The sequence below is a fragment of the Lepidochelys olivacea genome (genome assembly GCF_965140295.1).
Source record: "Lepidochelys olivacea isolate rLepOli2 genome assembly, chromosome: 1".
Classification (NCBI taxonomy): domain Eukaryota; kingdom Metazoa; phylum Chordata; order Testudines; family Cheloniidae; genus Lepidochelys; species Lepidochelys olivacea.
This window is the reverse complement of record NC_140411.1, coordinates 157172118-157185472: the sequence shown is the minus strand read 5'-3', so window position 1 is coordinate 157185472 and position 13355 is coordinate 157172118. Positions and strand designations below refer to the sequence as shown.

The following is a 13355-nucleotide window of genomic DNA, read 5'->3' as shown; positions in this document are numbered from 1 at the left end:
CAGGGATAGGATACAGAGGGACCTAGACAAATTGGAGGATTGGGCCAAAAGAAATCTGATGAGGTTCAGTAAGGATAAGTGCAGGGTCCTGCACTTAGGACGGAAGAACCCAATGCACAGCTACAGACTAGGGACCGAATGGCTAGGCAGCAGTTCTGCGGAAAAGGACCTAGGGGTGACAGTGGACGAGAAGCTGGATATGAGTCAGCAGTGTGCCCTTGTTGCCAAGAAGGCCAATAGCATTTTGGGATGTATAAGTAGGGGCACAGCGAGCAGATCGAGGGACGTGATCGTCCCCCTCTATTCGACATTGGTGAGGCCTCATCTGGAGTACTGTGTCCAGTTTTGGGCTCCACACTACAAGAAGGATGTGGATAAATTGGAGAGAGTCCAGCGAAGGGCAACAAAAATGATTAGGGGTCTGGAACACATGACTTATGAGGAGAGGCTGAAGGAACTGGAATTGTTTAGTCTGCGGAAGAGAAGAATGAGGGGGGATTTGATAGCTGCTTTGAACTACCTGAGAGGTGGTTCCAGAGAGGATGGTTCTAGACTATTCTCAGTGGTAGAAGAGGACAGGACAAGGAGTAATGGTGTCAAGTTGCAGTGGGGGAGGAGGTTTAGATTGGATATTAGGAAAAACTTTTTCACTAGGAGGGTGGTGAAACACTGGAATGCGTTACCTAGGGAGGTGGTAGAATCTACTTCCTTAGAAGTTTTTAAGGTCAGGCTTGACAAAGCCCTGGCTGGGATGATTTAATTGGGGATTGGTCCTGCTTTGAGCAGGGGTTGGACTAGATGACCTCCTGAGGTCCCTTCCAACCCTGGTATTCTATGATTCTAACCTTCACTCTGACAACCAAGTTTCAACATCAGCCGCTTATGCAGAAATTTTTCAGAAACTTGCAAGTGTAAAATTATATGCATTTTTTCATTTATTCGCTCTTGTAACTAAAAGACTTGAACTTCAATTATAAAAACAAGCAATTTTTTAAAAATGTCAGGCTTTCTTTGTGCATCCTAATGTAGCACAAAAGGACAGAAATCTAATTTTTTCTTCTCCTTTGCAAGTCATCTTTAAAACGTGAGTAGCTACTCTTTATCAATCATATATTCCCTTTCCTTTGGGAAATTCAACGTTCAAATATTAAGGTTTCAGAAATACAAAAAGTTTCATGCTTGAAATATTTCCAACCCTCATGAGTCTGAGGACAGCCTACTATATACAGATGAAAACTACCTAGATGACTCCCTTTCATACCAAAGCCCAAAACCATGAACCTGTTAAGAACAGAAGTTGCCTACTGTTTACTCTCTACTATATTTAATATATTCATTTAATTGCAGCACTTCTATTTAACAAACCTTCAACAAATGTAGCTAACTATTGTACTGTTACAATTTCTTCCCTGTTCTTTTCTGCCCTATTGCAGATCATGTGGCATCTTTCAGCATTGCTATGTGTCTGGTATTCCCGGTTTTCCATCTCTTCCCCCCACTTCTCCATTGTGATCTGTTTCCCACCTATTAATCTATTCCCTTGTATTTTCTGGCTCTCATTCCTTCTCCCCTACAAAAATCCCAACTGCACATTTAAAATCTTCTCAATCCTTTCCTCTTTCACCCACCTCCTATCATAACCACCTACAACCCCTATACTGACTTCCTCCCACCCTCCAATTTTAACAAAAGAGCCTGACCTTTTCTTTTCCTTGGCTTTCCCTTTCACCCTGAAGAAAAAGCAGCAACACCTGGGCTGCTCTGCTCCAACTTCACTCTTAAATAACAGCAGCACCATTTAGCCTGCTTTATTTTTGCCTCCATCCTTTCCTCTTAAGAGCAGTTGTCCCTCAGTTGCTCTGCTCTCAGGCTTGCTCTCTTGCCTCAGGGGCAGGAGAAAATGACATCAGCCATGCTATATTCAGGATTTATAGGGTTCGGACAAAATGAATGACTTCCCTCCCTCCCCCTTCGGGGTGTTCCACACACAACTTCACTATTTCCCATCCATCTTTTCTTCTACCCCTCCTAATCTTATTTATGTATACTTTGTTCTTATTCATCTTGCCAGTGCACCTACTGAGGTAGGGAACAACACTGCAGGCAAGTTAACTAGCTCAGACAGCAAGAAGGCAGGGGGCCAGCAACAGGTTTCAGGGAGCTGCTGGAAAGGTGTACAGCACCAATCTCTCCCATGCTTTCTTCCCCTCCCCATGACCCCACTCCTGACCCCCATCCACTCCGCAAAGTAACTCCATTTCAGCCTCTCTCGTCTGTTGAGACCTCTCATGGGGGGGATTTCTTCCTTTCCTCAGCAGGATCTTCTCCCCGGATTCCTTCCTGGGAGGCAGAGACTCTATCCACTCCCCTCTTCCTCTGCACAAAGCAGAGGGAGGCCTAGGTTCAGCTAACAGTGGCTCCAAATGCAGGCCATGCTGCATTCAGCTTAGGCACTTCCATGTGTATTCCTCCCCCTCTAGAGCCAGATCTTCTCCACAGCAGTATGGAACACGGGCACGTACACAAGACAGACACTGAGGAGTTTGTACTGAAAGTCATTTGCCACCTTTTGCTGTACACTTTTTTTTTTTTTTTTTAATAAACTTGTTCAAGCTCTGCATCTCTCCCATGCCTCCCAGGACAGCCCAAATACCCCAGTTCCCCCTTCTTGTCCTTAGAAAAGGGCAGTGGCACTCCTCTTCAACGTGCAGTAGCACCTGAACTGCTTGTGTTCCCAGGCACCTCCCCTTCCTTCAGAGGGGAGTGAACCAGAAGCTCTGCTCGTTAGTCCCAACTCACTAACCTGATCCAAATTCTTGAGCAAGTGAGCTTTTCAAGCCTGACAGACTATAAAATATAGAGCTTTTAGTAACCATCTTGACTAACTTTTTCAGTTTAAGAGATGCAGGTCTATGTGACTACAGAAAATGTACAGTGCTTCTATAATGGATGTCATTATGCATCTTTTGACCAATTTTAAACAATATTATAAAAAACCTAAAGAACACCTCAATTCCCAAAATACTATCTGAAATTCCATGAAAAATGTATTCACTGTTTAATCTGACCTAGAATGGAATATTAAACTTATTTTGGATAGTAATTCAGTCCTGCAAACAAAGTTCTTGGAGAAGGCATTTGGTCTTATACATAGAGCCACTTCAACAATAGTTCTTAACAATTGACCATAAAGAAAACCAAAACGCTGATACACATCATTCTAGACATATTAGTTCATAAAAACCAAGTCATTTTTCTTGCAACTACATACATTAGCTCTTAATTCCACATATCAAATGCACAAAATGTCCCCTATGATCTTGTTACAGATACAAGAATTATAGAGAAAAATATTTAGTCAAAACAGTTCTGTTATCCACTAATGCAAAAATGAGAACAGAGAATGTTATGCACTATTATCAGTGCAAGAATATTGTTTAACACCCCCAAGGTATGCTTAGGGGCTTTTCCTGTTCATTAATTCAGTAGCCTGTTTATAAAAGTGTAGACTTTCTCATATCATTCCTTCTAAAGAGAGAAAATAGTATCCAATATGAAAAACATCAGTCCACTATGGAGACAGAGGCATAAAACTTAAAGTCTCACATAAAAGTAACAATTGCTGATAGGGCCTTAAACAAATATTTGATATACTCACATCTTCAAGCAGAATGAGCCTTCAAAATTTTCTAGGTTAAGGCCTCTATTCAAAAACTGATTTTAAAATGACATTGTATTGTTCCTTGTTTATTGTGTCTAGTTCTAGATCATTTGTTCCTTTTATTGAAAAAATAAGAATTTATATACTTCCTCCCACCACCCCAAACGTCTGAGGCCTACAAAGTAAAACTGGGCTCAGAGTATAGCATCTCTCTCTTGCTCTCTCACGGTAACAGTAAAGATTCTGCAGGTCAATTTATGCACACAGTGACACCGATACAACCCCACCACCCTTCCTCGGGCTACACACATGTAATCAAGGACAGTATTTCAATTTTCTAAAAGATTCAAATACATATTCTGCTAAATAGGAGGGCACTATTAATCTACATTTATAGAAGTGTGTCCTTTGGACCATTTGACTAGCTGGCCTGAAAAACACCAGCAGCATTCTAAGGGTCATTGAGCAAGTGTCATTTAAATATTTAAAGAAAGAAATTACACGATAGTCCAATTTTCTAATCAAAACACCACAATTCCAGAACCTAAACAAAAGAAAGGGTAATATTTATTGTAGTTTAGGGAGGAAACACAATCGAAATTTGATAGGTGGGAGAGGACAGGAACCATGCACATACAATATATGGGGGATAAATACTGTGAGTATGAATCTATGTGATAATGGTAGGACCACTGACATATTTTGGAAAAAAAAAAAGAAAAAGGTGTCACCTGGTTCAACAACTTTAACACCTTTGATAGCCTCACCTGCCCTCATTCCACTAATTCATCTCCTCAGGACTTCGTGTAATGCCCCAAGTCTGTTAAAAATAAAATGGTTGTTTTAGAACTGTTCACAATTTCCTTTTCCCTTTTGCCTCAACTGCAGAATTTCCCAACAAAGTTGCATCTACTTGTTTCCTAGGACCAGTAACAATCAGCAATGAACCTATGATCAGTTTAAAGGTGGATACCTTGACACTCTTTAGGGCTGGAAATGGGCATTTAACCTTTTCCGTGATGTAAGATTCCTAAATTTCCAATGGGATACAGGCTGCCAGTGGATTACAGCACATGCTTATAGTCCTGGAAGGTCCTGAGATATCAGACCTTAAAAACATAACATGGTGGGGGGGGAGGGGGGGAAATCTATGTTTTTATGGCTTCCCCAAATCTTTGTACAATTGAACTGATTAAGTAAAGCAAATGGCTTTACAAGCAGAGGGATACAAAGGATAACCCCAACATGTCTAGAATATTTTTTATTTAATAAGTGCCATATTCTGAATATATGAATGAACTTTTCAGACCATACTATCAGCACTCATTTCAGAAGACATGCATAACACCTACATGTGGCCTTGCTACTGAAAAGTAATATGCCTAACAGATTCACATCAATAACAGGATCAGACAAAGGCTCACAAGAGTCTCAGGTCACCACATTTAGCCACAAATGGCAAAGACACAAGTGAATTAAAAACATCATCCAAGGTGAGACTGGACAGAAACTCTGCACCATTTGACTATTATATATATAGCATTTAAAGAATTTCAGAAATATTTTTGAGATTTCACTTGGACTATTTTGTATTTCTCCTCCTTTAAAGCCAGACTCCATTAGTATCATGAATACACCTATACACAGCTCAAAGGAAAGATGTCTTAGGGTTAGGATATTGGGCTGGAATTCGATATACCTGGGTTTTATTCCCATCTTTGCCACACATTTCCTGTGTGACCTCAGGAAAGTTACTTACTCTTGCTGTACTTTAACTCACCATCTGTTAAATGTGGATACTACTCCCATTTCTCCCCCCCCCCCCAATCCTTGCCTGGCATGTCCATTTTCACTGTAAAATTTTCCATAGATTTTAAGGCCAGAAGATACCAATATGATCTTCTAGTCCAGTGATTCTCAACCTATTTATCACTGTGGGCCACGTATGCAGCTCTCTCTGTGTTATATGGCCCACATCCACACAATACATGTACTACCTGTATGGCCCTGAAGATATCACATGGGACACAGCTACATGCTGATTGGGCCGCAAGCAGGCCGCAAGCAGTCCGCAGCTTGAGAACCACTGATCTAGGCTGATCTCCTGCGTAACAGGCTGTAGAACTTCCTCAAAATAATTCCTATTTGAACCAGAGCATCTCTTTTAGGAAAACATTTAAGGGTAAGTACTGCCTTGTTATGTATGTTACTCCTGGGGGAATTCTGCACCACTGCGCAATGCAGAATTTTGCAGAAATTAATGTTGTACGCACAGAATTTCCTTTCCCGCCCCCAGAAATGGGCTGCAGAAATGTTGCCCGCCACTAGGGGCCACTGGACCTGGCAGAGCCCAGCTCACAAATCAAAGACATGGGTCAGGAGCTGGAGGATTCCCAACACGGCCTGATGTAAGGAGGCAGCAGGGCACAGTAAACTCTGTGTAAGCCCGGGACCCAGCAGGCTGTTTCTCCCTCTGGATTCCTGGTCCCGGGGGTCAGAGGGTGTGAGTGTCTGGGGAGTGGTGGCCACAGCTGGCCTGTGCGGGGTACAGAGTGAGAGTGTCTGGGCCAGGGTGGGGCCCCCGCAACTGGCCTCTGGAGTGGGAGAGGGAGTAAATGTCTGGGGAGGGGGTGAGACAGTCTGGCACCCCGGTGGGGCTCTGAAGGATAGAAGAGGGCAGAGAAACAGGAACTGGGTTGTCCTAGGGCAGAAGTGGGCAAACTACAGCCCGGCCCCTGAGCTCCTGACCCAGGAGGCTAGCCCCCGGCCCCTCCCCCACAGCCTCAGTGCACCATGCTGCTGGTGTAGTGTATTAAACTGCTCCACATAGGAATGTGCTACTGGTAGCCGTTTCAGAGAGCAAATTTACTACACTACACCAGCGCAACTGTCTGGGCGGCCAGGCAACAGTCTGGGCGGTGCCACTGTTAATGCCTCCAGCCACCGGTGCTCTGTGCTGCGCAGTAAGAGGGCAGGGAGGGTTGATAGTGGGCAGGGGAGTTCGGGTGGTGGTCAGGGGGTGAGGGTGTGGATGGGGTCGGAGCAGTCAGAGGCAGGGGAACAGGAGGGGTTGAACGGGGCAGGGGTCCCAGGAGGGCAGTCACGAAGGAGGGGGTGGGGGGTTGGATGGGGCGGTAGGAGGTCCTAGGGGGGGCGGAGGCACAGCCTCCCTTAACTGGCCCTCCATACAAATTTCTGAACCTGATGTGGCCCTCAGGCCAAAAAGTTTGCCCGCCCCTGTCCTAGGGGTTTCTTTAACTCTACTCCTGGGAAAATTTTTGTAAGTGTCTGTATTGTTATAACATATTTGATGTCAAGTATTTTGAAATAAATTACCAAAATAATTGAATCTGGTGTGATTATGTAGTGCTATTTTGACAAATAAAATTTGCAGGATTTTAAAATATTGTGCACAGAATTTAATTTTTTGGTGCAGAATGCCTCCAAGGAGTAGTATATGCATATCAACTAGCACAATGCCCCCTCCCCACCCCCAAAATCTGTTGCAGCCTCTATGCACTACTGTAACAGCAATACTCATACCATATGACATTTGGAAAGCTACAAAAATGAGCTAGAGTATCTTACTGAAGCTATTCCATACTAATGTCCACAACGCCTCTCTCAATATATGACAACAAAGCTGGCTGAAATTCAAACACTAGTTACACTACAGCAAGTACTAAAACTTTTTTAACATGCACACAAACCTTGAGAGCAAACAACATTGATTTGTTGAAGTAAATATTTTGTAACACACATTTTAAAAGATATTTTAAAATAGAATACTGTACAACCAGGAATAATGGAATGTATTCAACCATTTCTTCCAGTGGGGCCTTTTTTTAAATTTATGCCTTTAAGCTCAAGCAGACATGGAATACAGAAAGACAACCAACCAGTCTGAAATCCATACACCAGCCTCCAATATCTAAGAAATTTTACTTCAAAACTGCTCCGCTTCAAGATACTTTAAAACAAGATCAGCAACTCAAGTTTCCAGGTATGGTACTGCTCGCAAAACTGAAACTTACTTCACCTTCCTCCACATTGACAACTGATTTTAATAAACATAAGACAAATTTGGAATTTATTAACATGGCTATGAAGCAACAGCTCAGTAATAATTTACAAAACGTGATTACACCACCCCCCTCTTTAGAGCACTTTTACACGAGTCTCATGGTACCAATACCCAAGTTCCCCAGCTCCCAGCACTACCATTATATTAGATAAGCAGTGTAATTATTTTAAAGCATTGTTTCTCTTCTATTCTGATGAAAACAAATTAATCCAAAAGATTTAAAAGGCTCAAAAATAAGTCACTGTACTACACTTAGATTTTTCTAAAATATTTTCCATAACTACTTTTCAAGCACTCTGATATAATTAAAAATAAGGATGCTGAATTATATGTTAACAGAAAATTGACAGCCAGCACTAAAGGGATACAGTCAACTTAATTCACACTGGCAGTAAAATATTTGTAAACACACTGCTACAAGTACTATAACACCTAACATAAGAATAATGGAAAGATCACAATATTCTTTCCTTGTGCTATTTTGTGAATTTGATAGCACTCCACATACCTAATTAATTATTTTTCCCTGTTTGTGTGGGGCGTCTTCCCAACAGGGGAGATGCACACTTTCATAATAGAAACTGTATAAAACTTGTGAGGGAGACTGAAGCACAGATGTAGTATATGAAACTACTTTTATTTTATTTTTTAAATAAATTAGACTTCAAGTTGCCTGTCTTTAAATAATAAAATGCTTTATTTTGAACAGTATATTCCAAACTGATTAGACTCAATGAATTGGGGAGTTAGTAACAGTCCTGAACCCAATATATTACATAAGCTGCAGCATTCTAACACAAAAACCAAAAAATTACATCTTATTAAATAAAGGTTTGTCACAAGGAATAAACGTCAACTTTGACTAAATACCACAAGAACATTAAAAAGGGCTTCCCTCGCAATCTAGTTCCAATATTGTAATTATTCCCCTCTCCAAGTATTTTTTTTAAGCCTTCACTGCCTGAGAAAAGCAGGAACAAGGGAAGGAAAGTATCAGATGTATTCAAACTCCAGGAGACATCAAGATACCATAGAGTGTCTTTTGCACCTTCAGGTATAACCTTCTAGTGAACATCTGAGAGAGATTTCCTATAAAAGTGGTTGCAGCGCACCAATAACGAGGATCTCAGCATTTCAATAAGGATATAAGAGCCTTCCAGCCTATCCCCAGGCTCTCCCCACCCCACAAAAAGCCATACTAATCGCAGAGATTGAAAGCACACCTTCCAAACTAATATTTTCAGGATTCATTGTTGCAAAATAAAGTTGAAAGTTTTGAGAACAGTAATTCTTCAGTTTTATATCACCACACAATAATGCCAACATACACAATTATGTAATACAAAGTTTCAATTCTGTCCAGCCTATAATGCATGCAATACATTGTTCAGTGACATAACATGCATCTACTCTAGACTTTCAATATGCCACAGAACACAAGGTGTGCCGGACCAATATTATACACACCATTCTGATGTGCTAAGTGTGAGGGCAGCACCCAATGAAATTCATTCTACAATGACATCCTACAGAGCATTACCACCTTACAAGACAGGAGCTCTAGGGTCAGACTATACTCCTTATTCTCAGCAAGTGCTCAGAAGGAGAAAGGAATAAACTCCCTCCTAGGTGGAGCACAGGACTGTCTTCTCCCTCCCCTTTGAGAATTTTTTAATCTCAGGGAGGCTATCAGAAATAAGCAGGACCATGACCCTACCTTCTTCGCAATCTAGCGAGTAGAGCTTGCCAGACATAGAAGGGGTAATCACATTGCAACCACCATCTATGAATGGGAACATCAGTAAGAATTCTGCCTCTAAGGGTATGTCTACACTGCAATTCGACACCCGCAGCCAGACTGTGCCAGGTGACTCGGGCTAAGGGGCTGTTTAATTGCAGTGTAAAGTTCAGGCTCAGCAGCCTGTGCTCTGGGAACCTCCTACCTCACAGGGGTCCTAGAACCCGGACTCCAGGGCAAGCCCGAACGTCTACACGACAATTAAACAGCCCCTTAGCCCAAGCTCGCGTTAGCTGGCAGAGGCCAGCTGTGGGTTTTTAAATGCAATGTAGACATACTCTAAGACAATTCCTCCTGCAACAGCATGACTCCACGCTTCTCCCAATGTGCAACTGTGAGTAAACAGCACAACAGAGTCCTTAATGTTTTACTAGTGAATTCCGAATTATGAAGATAGGATTTCATAACTAGAGAGTCCAGGAGTTTTGTTTGCTGTTGTTCTTTCATGCACAGACTTAATTAAAATTATTCTAACTCCAAGAACAGTACAGCAGAATTCGAGGTTACAACAAAATGATATATGGCTGTTGGGCAATTTTTTATTGCTAGAAGTGACGTATCAAATGCTGATGACCTGTTCCATCATCCAGCCTAAATCCCTCCCAGTGCAGGACTAGATCTAACAGTATATACGTAGGCGCGAGAAGTGACCAAAGCATAAGAGGTGCATTTTAAATTATATTAACTTTGAATCATGCTAGGACAGCAACTTAAACAAAAACAATCTTGAAGTAACACCAAGCTAAATTTGTACATAGAATGAAATTGTTTTTTGCATGGATTTCTTGCCAAATACTTTGTATCAAATAGTAACATTCTCATTATTTTACTCTCCAAATAATTCTCTTGATTTGTCATTTAGAAATGACATATTTTAGTCAGAAATCATTTCACAAGGTAACCCGCATCTTACGTATTTCCAATATGCAGAGCCAGAAAATGTTACAAGAAAAATTCAGTTAGAAGGTTAGGATATTTGCCTATTTATAATAATTTTACAGACTGCGTGTGTTCACATAATAAAAAGGTAACATTAATGCATCTGTAGAAGTCTGCTTCAAAAGTCACAAAATATACCACGTTATATAGCAATATGTCTGATACAATAAACACTAAACATTAAATTAATCTATTTAAATTAAAATACAAGTACATAGGATGGCAAGAATCAAAGCTTAGCATTTAGAACCGAATTTGCTTTACTACTTGATTTCACAAAACACAGACAAGGTAACGTACTGAAGTGGCAAGAGACCTGCAAGGAATAGCATAAAAAAAAAAAAAGTAGGATGTTTAAGTGTTCTCACGAACTCCACCTCAAAGTCAGTTTCTAGTGATTCTCAGTACTATTTAAATGTGCCTATTATAACATCTACATATTAGATGTCAATTAAAAATAATAAAAATATAAGTGATTTGATGTCATGGTCCCATCTTATAGATATATTGAAAAGTTTGTAAATAACTTTAAAACTCATAAGCAACAAGCAAAATCTTATTTTGTAAAACATAAGCCCAAAGAAAACTGTTTTTGAAAAAATTCTAATATTAAGCTTTGCCGTTATGCCAGAAAGAAATTAATCCCATATTCAGGCCTAAAAATACTGAATTCAACACATGTGGAGGTATGGTTTCAAAATCAGACAAGAGTAATGGAAAGGACACATTCATGTAAAAACATTCACATCCAGCATGGACACAATAGCATGAGAGAAGTGTCAAATGTAAAGCTACTAAATCCAAAGTAGAAACCAGAGGAATATCAAATAGCCCAGTTGCAGCAATAGATATTGAGCTATTAATGGGTTCGAATTATTTTGTACACAAATGTTTTCCTCCTGTTTTCAGTCTTAAGATACAAACTGACAGATACTCCAGCTGCACAGCCTTTGTCACTAGCTTGTGAATGGGAAGCTAAATGTGCTACAGGTTGATAAGGATTATGCTAGCTCGGCAAACGCTGTATTCTACGTTAGGAAAGCAACGAGAAAAATCTTGCAATGCGCAAGAGAGTTTGCCTGAACCACAGTGGGGGTCTACACATTTAAGCCGATGTGTATATTCATTCCTACTATTTATTTCCCTGTTTACCTCCCCCTCCCCTTTCTCTTTCTCCTCCCTGTCCGGCCATCTTGGGCCGACAGGAGCAGCCATTACTTAACTAAATGACAGGGCCAACAACTTTTCACAGAAACAAACGTGTGCGTATAAAGCCCAGGCAGGTTTCAGACTGTGCCATTCCCTGGGAGCAGCGCAGGAGCGGGGCGGCCGGGGCAGAAGGGGAGTCACTCCGCTAGAAGTTACACATTTGAGGCAGCTGGACCCAGCGAACAAACAAGTCACTTAACGACTGACTCCGAAGCGACACACAACTCCCACACTAGAGCGATCCCAACCCAAGAGGCCGCGTTTCCGCCGCTCCAGCCAGCAGCGGGGTGAGGGGCGCAGGCCGGGGGGGAGGAGGGGGGGCTGGGATTTGGCAGGGAGCGCGCAGCCTGAGCCCAATACAAACGGGGTTAAAATCACTAGGGAGGGTCCGAGGGAACCAGCGTCATTAGCGCTTCACACCCACCCCGTTGGGCCACCCCGCGCTCCTCGCCGCTTGCTCCAGAGCCGGAGACTCCGGCCTGACGCGCAGACACTTTCCGTCCCAGTTCTGAACAAACCCCAGAAAGTGCCTGAGAGAAGCCGCAGGCCGCGCTCCGTGCCCGCTCCCCGAGCTGTACGTGCGCTCGGGGGGCAGCTGCGGGCTGTATGTGCCCGCTGGGGCGGGGGAAGGCTCCTAACACACACGGAGCCCCAGCAGAGAGGCGAGGGGCGAGCCCGTACGCCTGGGGGGTGGGGGGGACCCAGTGCCCCGGCGCGTCTCTCCCCCTGGGCCGTGGCGGTGCCACCCCACGCGCGCGCGCGCACACACACACACACACACGGCGTGCAGGCTCGGGGGGGGAGGGGGGAAAGGTGGCGGGGCTGGGCTGGCTCCCTCCTCCCCCCATCCTCTTACCTTTAACAGCAAGGCCTTCGTTCTGGCGCCATCTTCATGAAGCCTCAGAAACCCGAAGACTCGGCTGGGGAGGGGGAGAGAAGCACAAGGCGCAGCGTTAGTCAGGGAGAAGCCCCCGCTCGGGCTCGCTGACAGAGCGGGGCCAGCCGGGAGCCCGCACAAGCCCCGCACGGAGACGGGCGCCCTGGCCCAGCCCGAGCGGGGCGCCGCGGCGGGGAGGGGAGAGTGGCGGGACGGGGAGGCGGGCGGGCGCGGGGGGGGGGCCGCGGGTACCTGTCGAGGCCGGAGAGGGCTGCTCTCTCCTCGGCTGTCAGGCTGGCGAAGTCCTCCTCGCTCTGGCCGTTCGCTTTCCCCGCCGCCATTTTCTTTTCCTCATCACCGAAAGGAGCAGCAGAGGCGGCGGCAGCGGCGGCGAGCGACACTCCGCACGATTTCATGGAAACGCAGCGTAATTAACTCACAATCACAACCGCCCCCCCGGCGCGCCCCCAACGCCCCCCAGTGCCGGGCGGGGCGGGGCGCCCTACGCACACACCACAACTTTTATTACAACAACAACAGCCGGCAGGGAGGGAGGGGGAGGGAGGCGGGGGGAAGCCCCGCGGCTCGGAGGAGGAGGAGGAGGAGGGAGGGGGAAGAGCGCCCCAGCGCTGGAGGCTCGGGGGGAGGAGGAAGAGGAGGAGGCGGCGGCGGCTGCAGGCGGCGATGGCGGCGGAGCCGTGTTTACATCGCTGCTGCGCTGCTGGCCCCGGCCGCGCGGGGTGAGTGGAGTCGGGGTGACAGGGTCCCCCCGCCTGCCCGCGCAGGG

At 44.3% G+C, this 13355-nt stretch overlaps 1 protein-coding gene across 4 annotated transcripts in view; it reads right to left on the bottom strand.

Moving 5' to 3' along the window:
- Positions 1-13110, bottom strand: part of KDM6A (lysine demethylase 6A) — a 274760-nt gene extending 261650 nt beyond the window's left edge. For all 4 annotated transcript variants that reach the window (XM_084642140.1, XM_084642141.1, XM_084642142.1 and 1 more), the window contains exons 1-2: positions 12821-13110; positions 12548-12611 (exon numbers count right to left, since the gene is read on the bottom strand). In XM_084642140.1, the coding sequence (XP_084498266.1) occupies positions 12548-12611; positions 12821-12984 (228 nt within the window). In that variant the 5' untranslated portion in view covers positions 12985-13110. The remainder of the gene's footprint in view (positions 1-12547; positions 12612-12820) is intronic.
- Between the last annotated feature and the right edge of the window lie 245 nt (positions 13111-13355).